This window comes from Melanerpes formicivorus, unplaced genomic scaffold, assembly GCF_026170545.1.
Source record: "Melanerpes formicivorus ecotype bairdi unplaced genomic scaffold, bMelFor1.0.p_v2 SCAF_27, whole genome shotgun sequence".
Taxonomy (NCBI): domain Eukaryota; kingdom Metazoa; phylum Chordata; class Aves; order Piciformes; family Picidae; genus Melanerpes; species Melanerpes formicivorus.
This window is the reverse complement of record NW_027142379.1, coordinates 10,569,910-10,595,505: the sequence shown is the minus strand read 5'-3', so window position 1 is coordinate 10,595,505 and position 25,596 is coordinate 10,569,910. Positions and strand designations below refer to the sequence as shown.

At 46.7% G+C, this 25,596-nt stretch overlaps 1 protein-coding gene across 1 annotated transcript in view; it reads left to right on the top strand.

Moving 5' to 3' along the window:
- The window catches only part of TTC29 (tetratricopeptide repeat domain 29), a 168,619-nt gene extending 144,126 nt beyond the window's left edge, over positions 1–24,493 (top strand). The window contains exon 11 of the mRNA XM_068154101.1: positions 24,224–24,493. Within this exon, the coding sequence (XP_068010202.1) occupies positions 24,224–24,264 (41 nt within the window). The 3' untranslated portion in view covers positions 24,265–24,493. The remainder of the gene's footprint in view (positions 1–24,223) is intronic.
- The last annotated feature ends 1,103 nt before the right edge of the window (positions 24,494–25,596 follow it).

Genomic DNA, 25,596 nt, shown 5'->3' with positions numbered 1-25,596 from the left:
GGCCCTTTTGGCGGCCTGGGCACACTGCAAGCTCATGTTCAGCCTACTATCAACCAGTAACCCCAGGTCTCTTTCTGCCTGGCTGCTCTCCAGCCACTCTGACCCCAGCCTGTGGCACTGCCTGGGGTTGCTGTGGCCAATGTGCAGAACCTGGCACTTGGATGAGTTCAGTCTCATACCGTTGGACTCTGCCCATCTGTCCAGCCTGTCAGGATCCCTCTGCAGAGTCCCTCTACCCTCCAGCAGATCAACTCCTGCCCCCAGCTTGGTGTCATCAGCAAATTTACTGATGACTGACTCAATCCCCTCATCCAGATCATCAATAAAGACATTAAAGAGCATGGGGCCCAGCACTGATCCTTGGGGCACACCACTGGTGCCTGGCTGCCAGCTGGCTGTGGCACCATTCACCACCACTCTCTGGGCTCAGCCCTGCAGCCAGTTCCTATCCCAAAGCGTATAGTTTGTTTTGAGTTTCTGTTGAGCTTGTGTAAAGGCACATTACACAAACAAGGGCTTAGTTTGGACATCAGTCTTTTACATCTTGGATTCTTACTAAATCCTGGGGTTTTTTTTTTACCACCAGCTTGCTGCTTAAGAATTATTGATCGCTGCTACACATGTCTATGGTGTTTGTTTTGATATGCCTGGGATTAAAACCAAAATTAAACAGGCATAATCAGTTTTCTCAGCATTAAAAAAGGCTCTTTGGTAGCTTTTGTTACCTTCTTCTGGAGAAAAAAAGGAGAGGAAGGGAGAGATGTGGTAATAAAGGATCGATTTATTCAATCTCTGGGTATGAAAACATTAGCCCTGGGAAAGAGCCTCCCTCTAAGAGCTTTAGCTGCCCAGTCTCACTTGTGTGGCACAAAATAATTTGCATTTTTAGAGCAGTTTCATGTCTTCTGTGAGCCCTGGTGAAACATGAATAAATTGCTTTCTTTTCCCCTTTTTCTGATTTTATAAAGCTGAATCCATTAGGGGCTGAGTCAAACTGTAATGAAAGAAAGGCAACAACTGAGATGATGGAAACCCTGGATTAGATTTCTTAGTAGTCCAAGCCCAGCTGTCATGGCCTACGTGTCAAGTTAGTGCTCTTTAGGGAGGCCCAACAGTACATGTGAATATTTTCTTTAACTGCTGTGTTACAACAGGTCTCTAAAGCAGCTAGGAATTAAACAGAGAAGCAAAGATTAAGAATTAAAGAGAGCCACAGCAAGCAGATCACTGCAGAGACTTGCAGTCAGGCAAGCAAACCTTTCAAAGAATCACTGAATGGTGGGGGTTGGAAGAGACTTGTGGAGATCATCTAGTCCAGCCCCACTTCAGAGAGAGTGAGTGCCCATTGGAATGGGCTGCCCGAGGAGGTGGTGGAGTCACCATCACTGGAGGTGTTCAGGAGGAGACTTGATAGGGTGCTTGGTGCCATGGGTTAGTTGATTAAGTGGTGTTGGATGATAGGTTGGACATGATGATCTTGAAGGTCTCTTCCAACCTGGTCTATTCTATTCTATTCTATTCTATTCTATTCTATTCTATTCTATTCTATTCTATTCTATTCTATTCTATTCTATTCTATTCTATGTTGCACAGTATCATGTCCAGGTGGGGTTGCAATCTCTCCAGAGAAGGATACTCCACAACCTCTCTGGGCAGCCTGGTTCAGGACCCCGCTCCCCTCACAGGAAAGAGGTTTATCCTTAAGTGCAGCTGAAACCTGTTTGTGCCCATTGCCCCTTGTCCTATCACTGGGCACCAGTGAGAAGAGCCCAGCCCCAGCCTCTTGATCCCCACCCTTTAACCATTGATCAGCATTGCAAAGATCCCCTCCCAGCCTGGGCTTTGGAAGGCTAAACAGCCCCAGGTCTCTCAGTTAGTAGCAGACTCAGATAGCTGAAAACATCTTAAGTTCCACAGTCACTTCATGAATTTGGGGGAATTGTGCTGTTTCCAAACCTATGCTGATTTCAGAGCAGGTCTTTGTGAGTTTAGAAACTGGGGAAAAAATAACCCATCTCTGCCAGAATTCCTCTCAGACTTGTGCCCTGGGGAAAAATTCTTTCTGCATTTCTCAGCTGGTGCCTTCACATGATTTATCACAAGCGAGGAAGGCATTTCAAACTGGTAGCAGCTGTTAACTGGAATGGTGTCTGCCTCAGCTTCCACTGATGCCTTTGTGAGGGACAGAAGTGAAAGGGGGGGACACCACTAATGCCTGGCTGCCAGCTGGCTGTGGCACCATTCACCACCACTCTCTAGGCTTGGCCCTCCAGCCAGTTCCTAACCCAGCTCAGAGTGCTGCTGGCCAAGCCAGGGGCTGACATCTTGGCCAGCAGTTTGCTGTGGGAGACAATGTCAAAAGCCTTGCTGAAGTCCAGGTACACTACATCCACAGCCTGCCCCACATCCACCAGGAAGTCACCTGATCATAGAAGATCAGGTTGCAGAGGCAGGACCTGCCCTTCCTAAATCCATGTTGGCTGGACCTGATCCCTTGGCTGTCCTTCAGGTGCGCAGCTATTGTCACCAAGATAATCTGCTCCATAATTTTCCCTGGCACTGAGGTCAGGCTGGCAGGCCTGCAGTTTCCAGGGTCCTCCATCCAACCCTTCTTGTGGATGGGCAGTCTCTTGCATCATGGTTGGAGGAAAGGTCCAAAAGAAACCAGATCACCTGTTGTCTCAGTCCAGAGAGGGAAAGAGACTCCGTTCTTTTGAATACTCCCATGTTATGAAACCAGAGGCACAAACAAGGCCAAAGTATCAACAGCAAGGCTATTTATTACACAAATAAAGTGGATGGATCAGAAGGAGAGAGACAGAGAATAGAGAGTGAGAGAGATAAGAGGGAGAGAGAAGAGTAAAGGAATCATATTACCCCCTAAGACAGTTTGAGTCTGTGGAGGAAAGGTGCTGCAGCTTTGGATGTAGAGGAGATGTTGGGCCTGTAGAGGAAGGGGGCTGCAGCTTTGGCTGTAGAAGAGATGTGGTCCTCTGGGCAGCTTCTTCAGCTCCATGAGTTGAAGCAGGTGGAACTTAGGACATGGAGAGAGGGTTGCTCTTGGTCTGCTTCTTCCAGGCTATATGGTGATGGCTCTGTCATTTTTCTTTCCTGGTATTCTCTCTGTTTTTCTTCCCAGAGCAGCATTGTCCAGGTCTTTTCCTTCTCCTGTGTTTTCCTTCTCCTGTGTTTTCTTTCTCCTGTGTTTTCCTTCTCCTGAGCCAGTAGTTGCTCAGATCTTTTATACAGTTTTTAGGTATGTATATTCCAGAGCCCATTTCCAGGACAGCTGCAGTCTAGTGAGCAATCCTTATCTATGCACCTTCCCAAGAGTCCTTCCAGTGGCTCTGCCCAATACACATCAGCTATTGTCTGGGCAAGCAGCAAAGGTGATTTTATCTTTGTTGAGACAGGATTTAGTCTCTCAGAACTGACTGTTCTCCTTCCCTCAGCCCTAGACTCCATGTCTCTCTTCAGCCTCATTAAATCTCTACCACATGCTCCTGGTGACGGTTCTCATCTCAGCTTTAGCACTGCAGTCCAGGAGCAGAGTGACAGGGCAGCACCTCATGGAATGGAATGGAATGGAATGGAATGGAATGGAATGGAATGGAATGGAATAGAATAGAATAGAATAGAATAGAATAGAATAGAATAGAATAGAATAGAATAGAATAGAATGGAATGGAATGGAATGGAATGGAATGGAATGGAATGGAATGGAATGGAATGGAATAGAATAGAATAGAATAGAATAGAATAGAATAGAATAGAATAGAATGGAATGGAATGGAATGGACTGGACCAGACCAGGTTGGAAGAGACCTTCAAGATCATCGCGTCCAACCCATCAACCAATCCAACCCACCTAAACAACTAACCCATGGCACCAAGCACCCCATCAAGTCTCCTCCTGAACACCTCCAATGATGGTGACTCCACCACCTCCCCAGGCAGCCCATTCCAATGGGCAATCACTCTCTCTGTATAGAACTTCTTCCTAACATAGTTTCTGACATTCGTTAGCCTGGTGGATGTTTCTGAGCTCTGCTGTTCCTAGAGCGAAACAATGTGGTTTGTATGGCATAACTCAAAGTGAATTTCAAATTCCTGGCGGTGAATGCTTTCTAGAATGACCTCTTTTGAAGCAATTTGGCAAAGCTGACTTCAGTGAAGTTGTATTGGTTGAACCACTTGAGGATTTGGCCCAGACTGGCCAGAGCATTTATTTTTAAGTTCTAGCTTCTACTGGCATGTTCTTAAAAATCTCTGTAGTTCTGTAACTCTCTAAAGTAGCTCACAAGGCCTATGCCCACTGCTAATAAAACAGAAAATCCATTTCCATTTTTCAGTGTAATCTTTTTTTCATGTGAATCTATTTCTCATCAAAAGAAGTGGATGACTGGCCTGAAAGATGAAGTTCTCTACTTATCTGCAAAGATGGAAGAAGACATGTAGTGGCCTTTCAAGTCGTCCCATGCTGTCTGAATGAACAGGGGCATCAATCTAAAAACTGAGAGGATCCCACTGTGGAGGGTGGCTTTGACCAAGAAATGTCTGGTTGTCAATGTCTGGTGAAGAGAAGTAGGTCTGATCTCACTCTGTTGGTAAAATCAGCAAGGAAAGCTAAGATGAAGAAGCTTCTTCAAAGTGTCCATGAGAGAGGTACCTTACATAGCTTTATATCATAGAACCATAGAATTGTTAGGGTTGGAAGGGACCTCAAGGATCAGCCAGTTCCAACTCCTCTGCCATGGGCAGGGACACCTCACACTACAGCAGGTTGCTCACAGCCACATCCAGCCTGGTCTTCAAAATCTCCAGGGATGAGGCTTTCACCACCTCCCTGGGCAACCTGTGCCAGTCTCTCGCCACCCTCATGGGGAAGAACTTCTTCCTAACATTCAATCTGAATCTACCTATTTCTAGTACTTTTCCATTCCCCCTAGTCCTATCCCTCCCTGACACCCTAAGTAGTCCCTTCCCAACTTTCTTGGAGCCCCCTTCAGATACTGGAAGGCCACATGAAGGTCTCCTTGAAGCCTTCTCTTCTCCAGACCGAACAGCCCCAACTCCCTCAGTCTGTCCTCACAGGAGAGGAGTTCCAGCCCTCTGCTCATCCTCATGGCCTTTCTCTGGACACCTTCCAGCACCTTCAGATCCTTCTTGTAATAGGGGCTCCAGAACTGGATGCAGTACTCCAGGGGGGATCTCACCAGAGCAGAGTAGAGGGTGGATAGATAGATAGATAGATAGATAGATAGATAGATAGATAGATAGATAGATAGATAGATAGATAGATAGATAGATAGATAGATGATAGATAGATCTTCATAATGGATCCATATGTTGGACCCTGCGTAAGTGGGGACCTTAATTTCCAGCAGCTGGTTAGTTGGGTATTTTTAAGAGAGAAGCTGGAGCACTTTGCATCAATCTTAGAAGCGGGGTTTAGCTACTAGAATGATATTCTTCCCAGAAAACCTCCATCACAAGAAAAGTGATGCTTCCAGAAGGGATCCTGTATCTTTATTTTTAAGGAACATAATCATCCAGATGCTTACCTTGCATGCCCTTAGCCAGAGAGGATGTACTCATGCCTAAGATGCATTAGAAGATGTAAAAATGAAGTCATATAAGGAGGGGGAAAAAAATAATCCTCTCCCTGGCATTCTTGTGTTTGTTTTATTTCCATAGCAGATGCATTGCTGTATTTTCTCTGCTTCACTGGCTTCAGTTCCTCTACCCAAAAGGTATCTTTGGCTAAGCTCTTGGAAGACTGTTTCCCAGGCAAAAAATTAAACCAGCAACGAACCAACCAAACAAAAACTTAACACTACTTTATAGATGCCACAGCTATCAGGTGGAGTAGTCATGGGAGAGGCTTCAATAATGAAGTCTCAACCATAGAGAAGTGCTCCTACATATAATTAGAGAAGAGTAGGTAAGCCTTTGGAGCCCAGACAACAGCAGAGCCAACCCAGAACATAAAGAATGAGGTCTCCCCAACAATTGTCTCAGCAATATTACACAGAGCACTCGTGTCAAAATGCAGAGATAAAAGCAAAAAGAACTAAAATCAGTGATACTTCTAATCAGAGCACTCTGATACTGTATTTGAACCTCAGTATGCTAATAGCATATAATTAAGCATGAGGAAGTGTTTAAGTAATCTGAGCTTGCCAGCTTTCCCTCCCTTTGGGACACCTTTGAGGGACCTGAATTTCAGAGAAAGGGGTGCTAAGCACTCTCTGGCAGCCAGATCCTTTGAAGACACATCAAGCTGCATAAATATCACACACCAGCAGTGATTTAAATACTGAGCTCTTCTCTTCAGTGGCATGTTTTGCTCAATGGGTAGAAGGTGGTGTTTACAAAATGCAGTTATCAACTGTCCTGCTGGCCTGACTTGCAGCTCTTGAATGGGGACTTCGTAACAAGTGCCGGACAGAACTTCATGCAGCATGTCTGCATGAGTAAAAGATAATCTGTGAGGTTTTATCTGGAGTCATGCAAAAAGGTTGCATAGTAAGTGCATAAATCAGGCCCTCAAGCAGAGTGTTTAAAAGTTTTATAGGATGAAGCCTGAAGTGATTTGGGGGAAGACAGCAAGCATCTGTTGAGGTTGGAGTGGGGTGCAGGTTGGTCTCTTCTCCCTCATATCAATTAATAGGATGAGTATCAATGGATGGGCATCAATGAATGGGTATCAATTAATAGGATGAGTATCAATGGATGGGCATCAATTAATGGGTATCAATTAATAGGATGAGTATCAATGGATGGGCAGACTCCAATATGATAGCATTCAACAAATCCAAGTGCCAGGTGCTGCACTTTGGCCACAGCAACGCCATGCAGAGCTACAGGCTGGGGTCAGACTGGCTGAGAGCAGCCAGGTAGAGAGGAACCTGGGGGTGCTGATTGACAGCCGCCTAAACATGAGCCAGCAGTGTGCCCAGGTGGCCAAGAAGGCCAATGGCATCCTGGCCTGCATCAAGAATAGTGTGGCCAGCAGGAGTAGGGAAGTCATTGTGCCCCTGTACTCTGCACTGGTTAGGCCATACCTTGAGTCCTGTGTCCAGTTCTGGGCTCCTCAGTTTAGGAAGAACATCGAGACTCTTGAACATGTCCAGAGAAGGGCAACAAGGCTGGGGAGAGGCCTTGAGCACAGCCCTGTGAGGAGAGGCTGAGGGGCTTGGGGTGGTTGTATCCAGGAAGGGGTTGGTCTCTTCTCCCAGGCAACCAGCACCAGAACAAGAGGACACAGTCCTCTTTGGCTGCACCCAAAGAGTGGCCATCAATGAGTCCATGTCCAAGTGGAGGCCAGTGACAAGTGGAGTGCCACAGGGATCATTACTGGGACCAGTCATGTTCAACATCTTTGTAGGTGCCATGGACAGTGGCATTGAGGCACCCTCAGCAGGTTTGCTGATGCCACCAAGCTGTGTGGTGCAGCAGACAGGCAGGAGGGAAGGGATCCATCCAGAGGGACCTTGACAGGTTGGAGAGGTGAGCCCATGACAATCTCATGAGGTTCAACAAGACCAAGGTCAAAGTCCTGCATGTGGGTTGAGGCAATCCCAAGCATTGCTATAGGCTGGGCAGGGACTGGCTTGAGAGCAGCCCTGAAGAAAAGGCCTTGGGAGTGCTGGTGGAGGAGAAACTCAACATGAGCCAGCAGTGAGCACTTGCAACCCAGAGAGCCAATCACATCCTGGGCTGCAGCAAGAGAAGCATAGCTGCTTTGCCTGAAATTTGTGTTTTCACAGCTGCTGTGTTGTCCTTATTCACTGAGCACCTGGTGTGCCTTGCTTCATTTTACAACGAATGGGATGCTGACAATTCTGCTGCTCCTGTTAAATCTGCTGGGACATCTCCTGTTAAATCTGGGAACAAATCTGCTGCTCCTGTTAAATCATTGTGCTGTCTGAAACACCAGTCTGCTTACTGCTCCCCTGCTCTTTGCAGTGAGATTAGGTTTCAGTCCTAGCTCTAAAGGTTGTCTTCAAAGCTTGTGTGCACATATCATGATGAGGCACACATTTTTGTGAAAGCCTGTAGGAATAGGCTTATAGGTTGGACTTGATGATCTCTGAGGCCTCTTTCAACCTGTTTGATTCTGTGAATACCTCTACAAATGGTGGCAATAGTTCTCCAGGACTATGCAATACCAGTTCTGTGAGCAAGATAAGGATTTTCTTTCCTAAGGATTTCTAAGTAGCTTTTGAGCTCAGACTTCGCTGGTGGTTCATGGTTCTCTGCAGAGATAGAGGGAGTGGAGAGTGTTTTTATATTGCATCTGTATTCTTTCCTCACCAACTCCTCAGGGTAGCCAAGGATGAGTTCTGCTTCTACCATGAAAGCAAGCAGCCCTGCTTTGCTCAGGACTTTGCTCTCTGTGAAAGTTCCCTTCGGGGCTTGTCCTGTCTTTAGAAGAGAACAAGCAGGTTCCAGTTGTGAGCTTTATTCTTCATCTGGCTTGGGGGTAAAGGAAAAGAAACCCTTCTCTGTGCCTTCTGGGAATTCTCCTTTGCACTGTGGAAACCTTGATTAACCACCTGTTTTGTGTTGCTGGAAAGCTTTGCCTTTAACTGGGAAAGTTTCAAGATGTGGAATTGTAAGCACTATTTGCTTAGTTTCTCCCAACCCTGGGTGGGAGTAGAGATAGAGATAAGATGCTCTATTGAAACATTAAACTGTTTGGATTTCACATAAGCTGGTGAGGGACTTTTTAGGATCTCAGGTAATGATAGGGCTAGGGGGAATAGAGCAAAACTACAAGTGGGTACATTGGATTAGATGTTAGGAAGAAATTGTTCCCCATGAAGGTGATGAGATGCTGGCACAGGTTGCCCAGGGAGGTGGTGGAAACCTCCTCACCCCTGGAGGTTTTGAAGGCCAGGCTGGATGTGGCTCTGAGCAACCTGCTCTGATGTTAGGTATCCCTGCCCATGGTAGGGGGGTTGGAACTAGATGATCCTTGAGGTGTCTTCCAACCCTAACAATTCTATGATTCTGTAAAATTGACAGGCAAGGTAAAAGTATAAAGTATAAATCTTGGTTAGGTTTCTTCATGTCTGAAGCAATCTCCTTGATGGCTGTTTTCCAACGCTGTTTTTTCTGCATCACAGAAATTTCTGTAGAGCTTTTGTGATCTTTGCATTCCAGATGCACAAAAGACAGATTTTGACCTTGAGAAGATCTGGAGAGTTTTACCTACAGTCAGCAGTCTGACCTGTGAGAGCTGTTCTGTAAAGCTGATGCTTAACAAATGGTTTGTGCAAAAGCTGCCCCTGTGCTGTGTTGTCACAGACTTGTGTATCGTTTTCTCAGTGAACAGAACTGAAAACCACAAGATCAAGAGAAATTTCCATTGTTGTTCATATGTCTGGCACATGCCCATACTATGTGAGAGAGGAAGATCAACTTGTCTTGAGGACTGTTGAATAGGAATAAGAAAACAATAAGGGCCACAAGGATGATCAGAGGGCTGGAGCACCTCTCCTATGAGGACAGACTGAGGGAGTTGGGGCTGTTCAGGCTGCAGAAGAGAAGGCTCCAAGGTGACCTCATTGTGGCCTTCCAGTATCTGAAGGGGGCTACAGGAAGGCTGGGGAAGGACTTCTCAGGATCTCAGATAGTGATAGGACTAGGGGGAATGGAATGAAGCTGGAGGTGGAGAGATTCAGGCTAGATGTGAGGAGGAGGTTCTTCCCCATGAGAGTGGTGAAACCCTGGAATGGGTTGTCCAGGGAGGTGGTTGAGGCCCCGTCCCTGGGGGTGTTTAAGAGCAGGCTGGACGAGGCTCTGGGCAGCCTGATCTAGTGTGGGGTGTCCCTGCCCATGGCAGGGGCGTTGGAACTAGATGATCCTTGTGGTCTCTTCCAACCCTGACTGATACTATGATACTATGATCTAAGTGCCAGGTTCTACACATTAGCCACAACAACCTCAGGCAGTGCTACAGGCTGGGGACAGAGTAGCTGGAGAGCAGCCAGGCAGAAAGAGACCTGGGGTTACTGGTTGATAGTAGGCTAAATGTGAGCCAGCAGTGTGCTAATAGCATCCTGGCCTGCATCAGGAACAGTGTGGCCAGCAGGAGCAGGGAGGTCATTCTCCCTGTACTCAGCACTGGTTAGGCCACAACTTGAGTCCTGTGTCCAGTTCTGGGCCTCTCAGTTTAGGAAAGATGTTGAGTTGCTGGAAGGTGTCCAGAGAAGGGCAACAAAGCTGGGGAGGGGTTTGGAGCACAGCCCTGTGAGGAGAGGCTGAGGGAGCTGGGGTTACTTAGCCTGGAGAAGAGGAGGCTCAGGGGAGACCTTCTTGCTGTCTACAACTCCCTGAAGGGAGGTTGTATCCAGGAGGGCGTTGGTTTCTTCTCCCAGGTAACCAGCACCAGAACAAGAGTACACAGTCTCAAGCTGCACCAGGAGAGGTTTAAGCTTGATGTTAGGAAGAAGTTCTTCATAGAAAGAGTGATTGGCCATTGGAATGTGCTGCCCAGGGAGGTGGGGGAGTCACCATCACTGGAGGTGTTTAGGAAGAGGCTGGACGGGGCACTCAGTGCCATGGTTTAATAGATTAAATGGTGTTGGATGATAGGTTGGACTTGATGATCTCAAAGGTCTCTTCCAACCTGGTTAATTTGATTCTATTCTATTCTATTCTATTCTATTCTATTCTATTCTATTCTATTCTATTCTATTCTATTCTATTCCATTCCATTCCATTCCATTCTATTCCATTCCATTCCATTCCATTCCATTCCATTCCATTCCATTCCATTCCATTCCATTCCATTCCATTCCATTCCATTCCATTCTATTAGGCAGGCTACAACCACCCCAGCTCCCTCAGCCTCTCCTCATAGGACTGTGCACAAGGCTGTGCTCAAGGTCTTTCCCCAGCCTTGTTGCCCTTCTCTGGACACCTTCAAGTGTCTCAATGTCCTTCTTAAACTGAGGGGCCCAGAACTGGACACAGTTCCCATTAGGTTTTCTCATCCAAACCAGAAAAACCTTGCATTTTCCTTACAGTGCCACAGTCTGAGGAGGCTCTTTAAAAGCACATGGAATAATTTCTGCCACTCATTCATAAACTTACCCATCTGTGAAGCCTTTATTCAGAGAAACCTACCTGCTCAAACACTTGCTGTAGTTCATTAAAGGCTCCCATTTGTACTCATAAAGGCTCATTCATTGCCCTGAATAATATATGTGGTGTACTGAAAGAGAACCAACTCTGGCTTTTGCAATCTAAATTAAGCCACTTTGTCTAATCAAGAAGCACCATCTTGTTTCTAACTAGGCCATAAGCCCTAAGGGTCTTGTATGTGTGCATGCATTTATTTATTTATTTATTTATTGCCAACTTGTCCTATAAGGATCTGAAAGCCAAGTGAACCGAGCTGACTAAGTTGTTCATCTTCTCCTTGCCTGCTTAGAAAGGCTGAAGCAAGCATGGGCACGACTGCACTGAAGCAAATCCCTGCCCATGAACTAACTCTAAAAGGCAGCTGGGTCATCTCCTGTCCTTTTCTTGGTCCCACCATCTAACCTTTCTAATGGTGAGGGTTCATCTCTATTCCACATGGCTCTTACATATGCCCCATGATTAATAACTACCATGATTCATTAGCCTGTGTTGCTGGCATCGTTGCCCCAGTGGGAACATCTGCTGTCTGGGGATAGCCCGTGATTACTCTGCCTTGTGGAGCAGCAAGATGCTTTCACTCTAATGTGCTGTCCATGTTTTAGCATAAAATAATATTAAGGCAGCCACATAATGGAACCATCTGAAGATCCATTTTATTAAGCACTGAAAGAAAATGAGTATGTGTATGTGTGTGTGTGTGTGTATGTTTGCATGTGCAAGGGAAACATAAACAGCAAACCCTTTTCACCAGAAACACAATTCCAGTAAGCCTCTCACGGAAAGATGCAGCGGTATTGAGTTATAGTTCTTTGGCTTTGAGGTTGAAAAGAAAATACTCTGCAGCCAATGCCTTCCCTGGTACAATTAGCTTACTCAAATTCCACATGGCCTATTCAAAGCAGGAGAAACCAGGCAACAAAAGTGGGGGTGTTGTATTTATGCCATTTCGTGGATATTTGTTTTAAATGCAATCTACCTTCAAGTGCAAAGCTGTGGTGCCCTTAAAAGATGGCTGTTTCAAGTTCCTTCCCATACCTTAGCAGAGCATGTAACCTTTTTACATTATATGATCAACTTTTTGACAGTGCAGGGCCAGCACAGCTAATGGAATAATAGCCTGCAGGGTCCAGCTAAATGATATACGAATATAATCAACCTTTGTGATGACTATTCAAAAGTAATCCCTTTAGCTTTCAACTGCAACATATATTTCAGCCAGGCAAAGCCATATGAAGAAAATCTCTGCAGACCCCACTGATACAATATGGCCTTCATATCCCTACAGTGTGTTTGCTGCTCACAGTGAGTTTTAAATTTAAGGTAATGGCTACTGTATATTCATGTGAGCACAGAACAATACCTTTGATTTGTTGGAGAAATGTTGCATTAGCTACCAAGGGCCCCATTCAGTAAACTTTGACACAACCCTTATATATGGTTTACTGTTTATTCTAAATGGAATATGCCTGATAAAAATGCTTTGCATGCCCAAATTGTACAAATTCATTAATCTTTATATTCATAAAACCTCCAAGTACAGCTGCCTCCCTTCCCAGTGAACCCTGTCAGGATAACTGCCTCCATTCCCAGTGAACCCAGTCAGGATAACTGCCTCCATTCCCAGTGAAACCAGTCAGAATAACTGTCTCATTCTGAATTATCCCAGTCAGAATAACTGTCTCCATTCTAAGTGAACCCAGCCAGAATAACTGCCTCCATTCCCAGTGAAACCAGTCAGAATAACTGTCTCATTCTGAATTATCCCAGTCAGAATAACTGTCTCCATTCTAAGTGAACCCAGTCAGGATAACTGTCTCATTCTGAATGATCCCAGCCAGAATAACTGCCTCCATTCTAAGTGAACCCAGTCAGGATAAATGCCTCCATTCCAAGTTAAACCAGTCAGGATAGCTGCCTCCATTCCCAGTGAATCCACTCAGGATAACTGCCTCCCTTCCCAGTGAACCCAGTCAGGATAGCTGCCTCCATTCCCAGTGAATCCACTCAGGATAACTGCCTCCCTTCCCAGTGAACCCAGTCAGGATAGCTGCCTCCATTCCCAGTGAATCCACTCAGGATAACTGCCTCCCTTCCCAGTGAACCCAGTCAGGATAACTGCCTCCATTCCCAGTGAATCCACTCGAGATAGCTGCCTCCATTCCCAGTGAAACCAGTCAGGATAACTGTCTCATTCTGAATGATCCCAGTCAGAATAACTGCCTCCCTTCCCAGTGAACCCAGTCAGGATAAATGCCTCCATTCCCAGTGAATCCACTCAAGATAGCTGCCTCCATTCTGAGTGAACCCAGTCAGGATAACTGCCTCCATTCCCAGTGAATCCACTCAAGATAGCTGCCTCCATTCTGAGTGAACCCAGTCAGGATAACTGTCTCCATTCTGAGTGATCCCAGTCAGGATAACTGCCTCCATTCCCAGTGAATCCATTCAAGATAGCTGCCTCCATTCTGAGTGAAACCAGTCAGGATAACTGTCTCCATTCTGAGTGAACCCAGTCAGGATAACTGCCTCCATTCCCAGTGAATCCACTCAAGATATCTGCCTCCATTCTGAGTGAAACCAGTCAGGATAACTGTCTCCATTCTGAGTGATCCCAGTCAGGATAACTGCCTCCATTCCCTGTGAATCCACTCAAGATAACTGCCTCCATTCTGAGTGAACCCAATCAGGGTAACTGTGTCCATTCCCAGTGAAAGCAGTTAGGATAACTGTTCCTATTCCCAGTGATCCCACTCAGGATAACTGCCTCCATTCCCAGTGACCCCAGTCAGGGGACATGGCTGAACAGGTAGAACCAACCTGCTTTAAAAATAAAAAGCAGCACTGCATCCATTTTGGGTTGGCCTTGATGATCTGGAAGGTCTTTTCAAACCACAGCAATTCTCTGTGTGATTCTGTGAATTTTCGTTTATCAAGGCAGAGAGGAGGAAAAAAAATAGTAGGAAGATCTTCTGCAAGGGTGGGACATGCATTGTTGGTGCTGGGCATATTATCTTCTGCTCTATCTTTACTCCTACTCCATTGCATCATTCTACAGATTGTATAGCTGGAAACAGCTGCATGACCTTTAAAACTGGAAGCAGTTTTTAGATTACAGTAATGGCTTCTATCTCATCAGCTGCATTATGCCAACACCATAATCCAAATCATGGAGAGGGTGTAAAGAGAATGGTGAGACAGTCTTGCTTCTCTCTCTCTGTCTTTAGTGGCAAAAAAAACACACTATTGGCTTCTAATGAAGCCTGAAGGTTTGAAATGAATTGGACTGAAGGAGAACAGATGCAATGCAAACACTGCATTGCCTTCTCTTACTGCTTTCACAGGTACAACGTAGTAAGAGCTACCAGCAGCTGGAGATATGCTCTTGTTTGCATTTGTGTACCTAAGTACAGGCTAAAATATATCAGCACTGCTGCGGTCTTTTGTTTGAGGCCCTGAATTCTAGGATTTTATGCCACTCAAGCAAGTGAGCTCTAGTGGAAGAGCAGGAAGAGGTATGGGGTGTTCTCCTGTTTGTTGGCCATGTCACTTCTTGAGCCCACAGAACAGTAGGGCCCCCTCAGCATCTGGCAGCAAGGAGCTCCAAGGATGAATAGGATGAATTGGTGTGGTAGGTTGAAATTAGCCCCCAGCTAATCTGGAGAAACTACCCCCAAAATGAATCATCAGACTAGCAAGGTTTGGATAGAAGCAAATGAGCTCTATTTACAAGTGAACTGAAATCTAGAAATATGAAATGCAATGAATATGTACAATGTAAACAATGTATGTACTAGATGAGTTCAAGCCTGCAGTGGGCAGTAGTGTGCTCACTACTCTATTCATGAGGTCTGTGGTGACAGGCTGGACTCAATGATCTTTGAGGTCTCTTCCAACCTTAGTGATACTGCTACTGATACTGAGATAGATATAGATATAGATAGATATATAATTTATAAACAACACAGAAACTCTTTAGACCCCCTGGATCCACCCAGAGAGACCATTCACCTGCTCCCCCACTCTCTCCCTTCTTCCTGTTACCTCATACAGTAGTCACAGTATCACAGTATAACTTAGGTTGGAAAGGACCTCGAGGATCATTGAGTCCAACACAGACCCCATGACTAGACCATGGCACCAAGTCACGTCCAATCTCCTCCTGAACACCTCCAGGGACAATGACTCCACCACCTCCCCGGGCAGCACGTTCCAATGACGAATGACTCGCTCGGTGAAGAACTTCCTCCCCACCTCGATTCTAAACCTCCCCTGGCACAGCTTGAGACTGTGTCCCCTTGTTCTGGTGCTGGTTGCCTGGGAGAAGAGACCAACCCCTTCCCAGCCACAACCACCCCTCAGGTAGTTGTAGAGGGCAATGAGGTCACCCCTGAGCCTCCTTTTCTCCAGGCTAAACAATCCCAGCAAACAAAGGTCCCCTGACAAGGCCACGAGAGAGAGAGAAGTTGCAAGCAGAAGCAACAGAAGAAGAAAAGAGAGCAAGAGCTCTTTATGCCACTATTCCATATCCCCATTAGCAAGCCAATAGAATAGAATGGACTAGAATAGAAAAATAGAAAAATAGAAATAGAAATAGAAATAGAAATAGAAATAGAAATAGAAATAGAAATAGAAATAGAAATAGAAATAGAAATAGAAATAGAAATAGAAATAGAAATAGAAATAGCTAGAAATAGAAATAGAAATAGAAATAGAAATAGAAATAGAAATAGAAATAGAAATAGCTAGAAATAGAAATAGAAATAGAAATAGAAATAGAAATAGAAATAGAAATAGAAATAGAAATAGAAATAGAAATAGAAATAGAAATAGAAATAGAAATAGAAATAGAAATAGCTAGAAATAGAAATAGAAATAGACCATTTTGGAAGAGACCTTCAAGATCATTGCATCCAAGCCACCATCCAACACCATCTAAAATGGTGTCCAATGGTAATAATTTTGCTTTCAGTCTTTGCAGTCAGGAGCCAGGCTAAAGTTCCCCCTTCAAACTGTACCTGTTGGCAATGCACAATGAGCCTCTTCCTTTGTCTTCAAGCCCACCACTTGCTGCTTTCAGGATATCCTTCCTCATTCTTTTATTGGAAGAGAGAGTGAAAATTGGTTTCTGGGTCCCCTTCTGCAGGCTACTTTCTTTCTCATTTTTGTCATCTCAAAATATTGCCTTTAGGTTGTTTTCAAAGCAGTTTCAGCTGTCCAAAACAACAGTCCTCTTATGAGGGCCAAATATGAGCCAGCAGTGTGTTCAGCTGGCCAAGAATGCAAATGGCCTCCTGGATAGGATTAGAAATGCTGTGTCCAGCAGGAGCAGGAAGGTGACTGTCCCCTGGTACTCAGCTCTGGGGAGGACACACCTTGAATATTGTGTCCAGTTTGGGGCGCTTCCATACAGGAGAGATGTGGAGGTGCTGGAGCCAGTGCAGAGGAGGGCAAGGAAGCTGTGAAGGGTCTGGAGAATAACCTGATGAAGAGCAACTGAAGGAGCTGGGGATGGTTAGATTGGAAAAGAGGAGGCTGAGGGGAGACCTCATTGCTGCCTAGACCTACCTGAGAGGAGGTTGTGGAGAGGCTGCTGCTGGTCTCTTCTCCCAGGTAATTAGTGGTAGAACAAGAGGGAATAGCCTCAAGCTGTGATTGAGTAGGTTTAAAGTGGGCCTTAGGAGAGGTTTTTTCCATGGCAAGAGTGATCAGTCATTGGAATGTGCTGCCCATGTAGGTGGTGGAGTCACCAACCCTGGATGTGTTTAAAGGTTGTTTGGATGTGGTGCTTGGGAATATGGTTTAGAGGTGAACCTTGTAGAGTAGGGTTAATGGTTGGACTTGGTGATCCTCAGGGTGTTTTCCAACCTAAATGTTTCTGTGATTCTGAGAGGACTCCTGAGATTCTCTGCTCTCTGCATTTCTGGAGTCTCCTTGGTAGAGCAGCAGCAGGGTTTGTCCATTCATCACCCAGTGGTCACCGAATCAAGGGTACTGCAGCAAGTTCATGGAGCTTGTTAGTGTAGTTCTTGTTTGAAGTGCAACATTCTCTGAGCAGTGCAAAATTTGGATTTGAGTGCTTTCCCATTTCATGGGCATGCAAGTTCAGGAACACAGGTATTGCCTAGTTCAAAGAAAGCAGCCCTGAGGAGAGAGACTTGGGGGTGCTGGTGGACAAGAAGCTCAACAGGAGCTCTCAGTGTGCACTTGCAGCCCGCAAAGCCAATCAGATCCTGGGCTGCATCAGGAGAAGTGTGGCCAGCAGGTCAAAGGAGGTGATCCTCCCCCTCTACTCAGTCCTGGTGAGACCCCACCTGCAGTACTGTGTCCAGTTCTGGAGCCCCTATTACAAGAGGGATGTGGAGGGGCTGGAAGGTGTCCAGAGAAGGGCCACAAGGATGAGCAGAGGGCTGGAGCACCTCTCCTATGAGGACAGACTGAAGGAGTTGGGGCTGTTCAGTCTGGAGAAGAGAAGGCTCCCAGGTGACCTCATTGTGGCCTTCCAGTATCTGAAGGGGGCTACAGGAAGGCTGGGGAGGGACTGCTCAGGATCTCAGGTAGTGATAGGACTAGGGGGAATGGAATGAAGCTGGAGGTGGGGAGATTCAGGCTGGATGTGAGGAGGAGGTTCTTCCCCATGAGAGTGGTGAAGCCCTGGAATGGGTTGTCCAGGGAGGTGGTCGAGGCCCCATCCCTGGGGGTGTTTAAGAGCAGGCTGGATGAGGCTCTGGGCAGCCTGATCTAGTGTGGGGTGTCCCTGGCCATGGCAGGGGGGTTGGAACTAGATGATCCTTGTGGTCCCTTCCAACCCTGAATGACACTATGATACTATACTATGATACTATTTTATCATCCTTTGAGAAGAATGCTGCCTAGAATTCCTGTCCTGTCTAGAGATAATGATTACTCTACCTTCAGAGGTGTGGCTTGCATTCTTTAGCATGACTTTTCATTGTGTAGTTATGCAATGTAAAAGACCAGCAGCTCTGCTTAGCTTTCTCCTGTTACAGCCTTTAGATGGATGCATGTAAACATCTGCAACTGGCAGCTCTGTTCTTGCTGCCCTGAAAATTCAGCAAGACAGTTTTAATTATGTTTTATCAACAGCAGTCATAATATGTCAGGAACATCCTATTATGATTAATTGTATTTACATACTATTAATGCATATTAATATTTATCTCAGCACTTTGCAGAGCACAATAAGACAGAAGGAGGATGCTTGATGGTGTGATCTGTGGTGGTGTATGTGGATTAGCATGATGAATATGAGGTGCTTTTATTGTTCACAAATAGCACAGGCCAAACAGTGTTCCATCAGTTATCCTTGAGATCCTTCATATTTGTTAGGAGGGTACAACTGTTAATCAGACAATAGTAGCTTGGTGTACCAGGGTAAAGGCAGAGAGCCAAAAGGTACATGAAAAAACAATAATTTATGCTGTAATTTCCCCATCTAGTCTAATCCCCCTGCTAATGCAGGGTCACCTAGATCAGGTTGCACAGGAACGTTTCCAAGCAGGCTTTAGAATCATAGAATCACCAAGGTTGGAAAAGACCTCAAAGATCATCAAGTCCAACCTGTCACCCAGCTGAGCCATGGCACCAAGAATAATCCTTTATTAGAATAAACCTTTATTAGAATAAACCAAACCAGGTTGGAAGAGACCTTCAAGATCATCGTGTCCAACCCATCAACCAATCCAACCCACCCAAACAGCTAACCCATGGCACCAAGCACCCCATCAAGTCTCCTTCTGAACACCTCCAATGACGGCGACTCCACCACCTCCCCGGGCAGCCCATTCCAATGGGCAATCACTCTTTCTGTATAGAACTTCTTCCTAACATCCAACCTGAACCTCCCCTGGCGCACATCCAATCCCCTCTTGAACACCTCCAGGGATGGGGACTCCGCCACCTCCCTGGGCAGCACATTCCAATGGCTAACAACTTTCTCTGGGAAGAACTTTCTCCTCACCTCCAGCCTTAAGTTCCCCTGGCACAGCTTGAGACTGTGTCCTCATGTTCTGGTGCTGGTTGCCTGGGAGAAGAGACCTACCCCCACCTGGCTACAACCTCCCTTTAGGGAGTTGTAGAGAGCAATAAGGTCTCCCCTGAGCCACCTCTTCTCCAGGCTAAACACCCCAGCTCCCTCAGCCTCTCCTCATAGGGCTTGTGCTTGAGGCCTCTCCCCAGCCTTGCTGCCCTTCTCTGGACACGTTCAAGAGTCTCGATGTCCTTCTTCAATTGAGAGGCCCAGAACTGGACACAGGACTCAAGGTGTGGCCTAACCAGTGCTGAGTACAGGGGCACAATGACTTCCCTGCTCCTGCTGGCCACACTATTCTTGATGCAGGCCAGGGTGCCATTGGCCTTCTTGGCCACCTGGGCACACTGCTGGCTCAAAACATCTCCAGATGACACTTCACAGCCTGTGGGGGTAGCCTGCTCCAGTGCTCCGTTACCCTCAACGTGAAGAGTTGACACAGTTTGATGTGTATTTGCTTGCAAATATAGAAGTTACCATACACATCTGATCACATTTTGTATTGCAGGCATTGGAATAAGCTGCCCAGGGAGTCACCATCCCAGGAGCTGTTCAAAAAACTTGTAGATGTGGCAATTTGGAATGTAGCTTGGTGGAGTTGGGTTGATGCTTGGACTTGATGATCTTAGAGGTCTTTTCCAATATTAATGATTCTGTGGCTGAGTCACGCACTTGTCCTGCACTCCTCCTTTCAACGATGAATTTCCACTAGGAATGGAAATGACACTAGACTGATGTCCCAGTGGAGGCCAGTGACAAGCAGAGTCCCTCAGGGATCAGTCCTGGGACCTGTCTTGTTCAACATCTTTGTGGGTGCCATGGACAGTGGCATTGAGTGCACCCTTAGCAGGTTTGCTGATGACACCAAGCTGTGTGGTGCAGCAGACACGCTGGAGGGAAGGGATCCATCCAGAGGGACCTTGACAGGCTGGAGAGGTGGGCACAAGCCAACCTCATGAAGTTCAATAAGAGCAAGTGCAGGGTCCTGCATCTGGGTCCAGGCAATCCCAGGCACAAATCCAGGCTGGGCAGTGACTGGCTGGAAAGCAGCCCTGAGGAGAGAGCCTTGGGGGTGCTGGTGGATGAAAAACTCAACATGAGCTCTCAGTGTGCACTTGCAGCCCGCAAAGCCAATCAGATCCTGGGCTGCAGCAGGAGAAGTGTGGCCAGCAGGTCGAGGGAGGTGATTCTCCCCCTCTACTCAGCCCTGGTGAGACCCCACCTGGAGTACTGTGTCCACTTCTGGAGCCCCTATTACAAGAGGGATGTGGAGGTGCTGGAAGGTGTCCAGAGCAGGGCCACAAGGATGATCAGAGGGCTGGAGCACCTCTCCTATGAGGACAGACTGAAGGAGTTGGGGCTGTTCAGTCTGGAGAAGAGAAGGCTCCGAGGTGACCTCATTGTGGCCTTCCAGTATCTGAAGGGGACTACAGGAAGGCTGGGGAAGGACTTCTCAGGATCTCAGGTAGTGATAGGACTAGGGGGAATGGAATGAAGCTGGAGGTGGGGAGATTCAGGCTGGATGTGAGGAGGAGGTTCTTCCCCATGAGAGTGGTGAAACCCTGGAATGTGTTGTCCAGGGAAGTGGTCAAGGCCCTGTCCCTGGAGGTGTTTAAGCCCAGGCTGGATGAGGCTCTGGCCAGGCTGATCTAGTGTGGGGTGTCCCTGCCCATGGCAGGGGGGTTGGAACTAGATGATCCTTGTGGTCCCTTCCAACCCTGAATGATACTATGATACTATGATGATACTAAGCTGGGGTGAGGCAAAGTAGCTCAGACCCTTTGTTAGCCCTTCTGAACTGAGTGAGGCTTCCAGCCTCTTCACAGGGCTTGAGTTCCTGAGCTGAGAAGCCTCAGCCTGTGCAGCAGTGAGCAGAGCCCCTTGTACTCTATTAGCTTTTATTAGATTTTTATTTTACACGTGGTCTGCTAGTAAAGGAATTTCCATTGATGGACTTTAGGTCTGGTTACAGAAAATGTCACCTGGAATAACTACATTCATAGACTCATTGAATGTTTTGGACTGGAAAGAACCTTTAAAGGTCACCTACTCCATCCCCAACTACATTGTTAAATACAGAGTAAACCACTGCTGCAGACGTTACCTTCATACAGAATGAGGTTTCATGTCTCATTCTGGACAGGAGCAGGCAGTGTGAGCTTGCAGCACAGAAGGCAAAGTACATCCTGGGCTGCATCAAAAGATGCATTGCCAGCAGATCCAAAGGGGTGATTCTGCCCCTTTGCTCTGGTAAGAACTCACCTGAAGTACTGTGTACAGGTATAGGAAGCACATGGACCTGGTGGAGAGGGTCCAGAGGAGGGCCACAAAAATGATCAGGGGGTTGGAGCACCTGTGCTACGAGGACAGGCTGAGGGAGCTGGGGGTGTTCAGCCTGGAGAAGAAAAGGCTTCAGGTAGACCTCATGGCAGCCATCCAGTAGCTGAAGGAGGCCTGCAGGAGGGATGGAGAGAGACTGTTTGCAAAGGCCTGCAGTGACAGGACCAGGTGCAATGGCTTCAAACTAGAGAAGATTGGTTGTTAGAAAGATGTTCTTTACTATGAGGGTGGTGGAACACTGGAAGAGGTTGCCCATTGAGGTGGTTGAGGCTCCTTCCCTGGAGATATTCAAGGTGAAGCTCGACAAGGCCCTGGGCAACCTGATCTTGTTGGGGATGTCCCTGCTGACTGCAGGGGGGGTCAGACTGGATGAGCTTTGGAGGTCCCTTCCAGCCTGGACCTTTCTATGATTCTGTGATAACTTAAGCTAATTCTCAGATATTCTCCATAGGTTTACTCATCATACTCTTACTTTCTTACAACTCTGGATGAAGCCCTAGTTAGCAATTCCACTTCATAAAGCCTATGATGTGATAAAGCATAAGTTTTTATTGAGTCTTGAGTGGTCCAGTAGTTTGCATCTGCTGCAAACATTGCCCCAGCAGAGACACTGCTTTGGATGTTATTTATCATCTCCACCAGAGCTGTATTAATGCATTTATTTGAGACATGGGTTTAATTAGGATGCCATGTGAGCACCATTAGTATTGCTGTGACTGACAGACCAAGTCCAGTTTTAGGCATTACAATGCAACGAGGTGGTGACAAGTTGAGCCAAGGATTATCCAGAGGTCAGAAAATGTGAGCTCCTTTCAAATATTGAAGAGGCTCCATTTGCTGAGGCTCTGAAAGAGAAGATTAGAGCAAGGAAAAGAGTCTCTCAAGCCAAAAGGAATTATTATAAAAGAGCATGGTGTTCCTTTTGCTCCTTATGCAGAACAAGAGAAAAAATCAGCTTAATTTGCAATAAATATTTATCTTAAGTCTTAGGGAACAAATTGAGCTGTAGGATTGTGATGCATTGGAACAGAGAGATTAGGGGTGTTGTGAAAAGACCTTCATCAGAAGCCTTTGAGAACACACTTGACAAAAAAATCCCAGGGATGGGCTAGACATATGTGCACTTCCTTCATTTGGGGAGGTGAATCCCCCAGGGATGGTATGGCTGCAACTAGGCAGAAGAAGGTATGCTGCTGGAGAGCAGAGCACTGGAAACAGAGCAGAAAGTGCAGCTAGGAGCTGGCAGTTTGGTGTGGGAAAGAGCAAGGCTGAGCATCACAGATCATGGGAGCAAAAGAAGCGTGTGGCTCCTCAAAGCTGCAAAGTTAAGCTACAGCCTCCCAGTGTTCCTATTAGAAGGACCCCCACTGAGAGGTGGTTACCCAACTTCCTCACCCCGCTCTTGCTTTGCACTTCTTCCCTAACCTAAGTTATACTGTGATACTGTCCAGGTGGCCAATAAGGTCAATGGCATCCTGGCCTGCATTAGGAATAGTGTGGCCAGCAGGAGCAGGGAAGTCATTGTGCCCCTGTACTCTGCGTTGGTTAAGCCACACCTTGAGTCCTGTGTCCAGTTCTGGGCCCCTCAGTTTAAGAAGGACATCAAGACACTTGAACATGTCCAGAGAAGGGCAACAAGGCTGGGGAGAGGCCTTGAACACAAGCCCTATGAGGAGAGGCTGAGGAAGCTGGGATTCTTTAGCCTGGAGAAGAGGAGGCTCAGGGGAGACCTCATTGCCCTCTACAATTACCTGAAAGGTGGTTGTAGCCAGGAAGGGGTTGGCCTCTTCTCCCAGGCAACCAGCACCAGAACAAGAGGACACAGTCTCAAGCTGTGCCAGGGGAGGTTTAGACTCGAGGTGAGGAGGAAATTCTTCACCGAGCGAGTCATTCGTCATTGGAGTGTGCTGCCCAGGGAGGTGGTGGAGTCATCGTCCCTGGAGGCGTTCAAGAGGAGATTGGACGTGGCACTTGGTGCCATGGTCTAGTCATGAGGTCTGTGTTGATAGGTTGGACTCGATGATCCTCGAGGTCCTTTCCAACCTAAGTTATACTGTGAGACTGTGAGACTGTTCCCCTGGATACTCTTCTTACTGCCTGCCATCTTGCAGTGCTCTCTTTGCCATCACCTTCTCCCCAATGCAGCTTCCTTCTTGGATCCCCAGCTGGTCCCAGCTGGACCTATCCTGCAAAACCTGTTGGAGAACTGCTGCAGGGGAGTGCAAGAAATGAGAACAGAATTCCCTGGATATAAACTACAGCACAGGAGGTTCCACCTCAGCATGAGGAGAAACTTCTCCACTGTGAGGGTCACAGAGCACTGAAACAGACTCCCCAGAGAGGTTGTGGAGTCTCCTTCTCTGGAGACTTTCAAGCCCCATCTGGATGCATTCCTGTGTGACCTGTGTTGGATTCTATGGTCCTGTTCTGGCAGGGGGGTTGGACTCAATGATGTCCTGAGGTCCCCTCCAACCCCTAACATCCTGTGAGCCTGCTATTCTGTATTTTTGGGTTTCTTATGTGTGTCACCTCTGTCTTAGATTTCCTTCTGCTGTGACTTTTTTTTCCTGTACTACATGTTTTTCAAACCAACCTTTGAGGCTTTTTTTTTTTACTCTTAAGAATGTTCTAAGTCTAAAGCACTAATGCACTTTTTTTTTTCCCCTTTTCTTTTAACAGCAGAAGTTGATAAAGAAAACAGTGCTGCAAACCCCCCATGAGCCTCCTCCAAAGACACCACCTCTAGATCCTTCCTGGTACAGCATTTGCTCTGCATCCATTATCCAACGTGCTGGCTCCTACAAAACCTCATTTGAATCAGAATTTAACCTGATTTTGACCTGCAGCTGCACATCATCTCTGGTTTACTTTGTCAAGCATTTTCCCTGCTCATAAATACACAGAATCATACTTCCTTCAGATGGCTTCTTTTTTTTTTCCCCACTTGTTTTCCCAGTTTTAGAATTTAGTTGCCTTTGATCATGTAATTGCTTTTCCATTTGCAGAAATAAGCCTTTGAGACAGAAACAGCTCTGCTAAACAGGTGATGAACCCAAATGTGAAGCATATTGGTGTCAAAGTTGATGTGTAAGCTTATGTGTAAGCAGGGGACAGCCTTTGGTGACTGGGAGGTGGCTTTGGGGGAGGCTGAGGTGGGCTTGGGGGACACTGAGGTGGTCTTGGGGGACACAGCAGTGGCCTTGGGGGGCACAGAGATGGCCTTAGGGGATGCAGAGGTGGCCTTGGGGGACACAGAGGTGGTCTTGGGGGACACAGAGGTGACCTTGGGGGACAATGAGGTGGTCTTGGGGGCACAGAGGTGTCCTTGGGGGACACTGAGGTGGTCTTGGGAGACACAGCAGTGGCCTTGGGGGACACTGAGGTGGCCCTAGGGGACACTGAGGTGGTCTTGGGGGACACAGAGATGGCCTTGGGGGACACAGCAGTGTCCTTTACTTGCTGTTTTTCAGCAGAAGCTGATAGATATGGAATGAGCCCACGAAGATCCTTGAAGAGTCATGCAACAAACTAGGAATTTTGGTAGGAAATTCACCCATTAAATGGAAGTGCAGTGCTGCAGTGTTAGTATCTGAGAGCTCCAAGTCCTTTCATGACTGAAGTGTGGCTTCAACATGTGCTGTGTGTTTTCACCCCAAAATAGCAGGTGTCACTGAAATAAATACAAAAGGAAAAGAGCAATATGAAATAGAAAGTTTGCACCTTGTGCCCCTAATGCTTGTTGTCTTCCAAAGTGTCAGGATCCTCCTGCTGAGATATTAACCATCCTTTGTGTCTACTGGATATAGATCCATGAAGGTCTCCCAGGCAGCTGGTGACAGGACAAGAGAGCATGGTGTGAAGCTGTGCCAGGGGAGGTTTAGGTTGGATATTAGGAAGCAATTCCTCACAGAAGGGGTTTAGGCTGGATATTAGGAAGCACTTCCTCACAGAAGGGGTTTAGGTTGGATATTAGGAAGCAACTCCTCACAGAAAGGGTTTAGGTTGGATATTAGGAAGCACTTCCTCACAGAAAGGCTTTAGGTTAGATATTA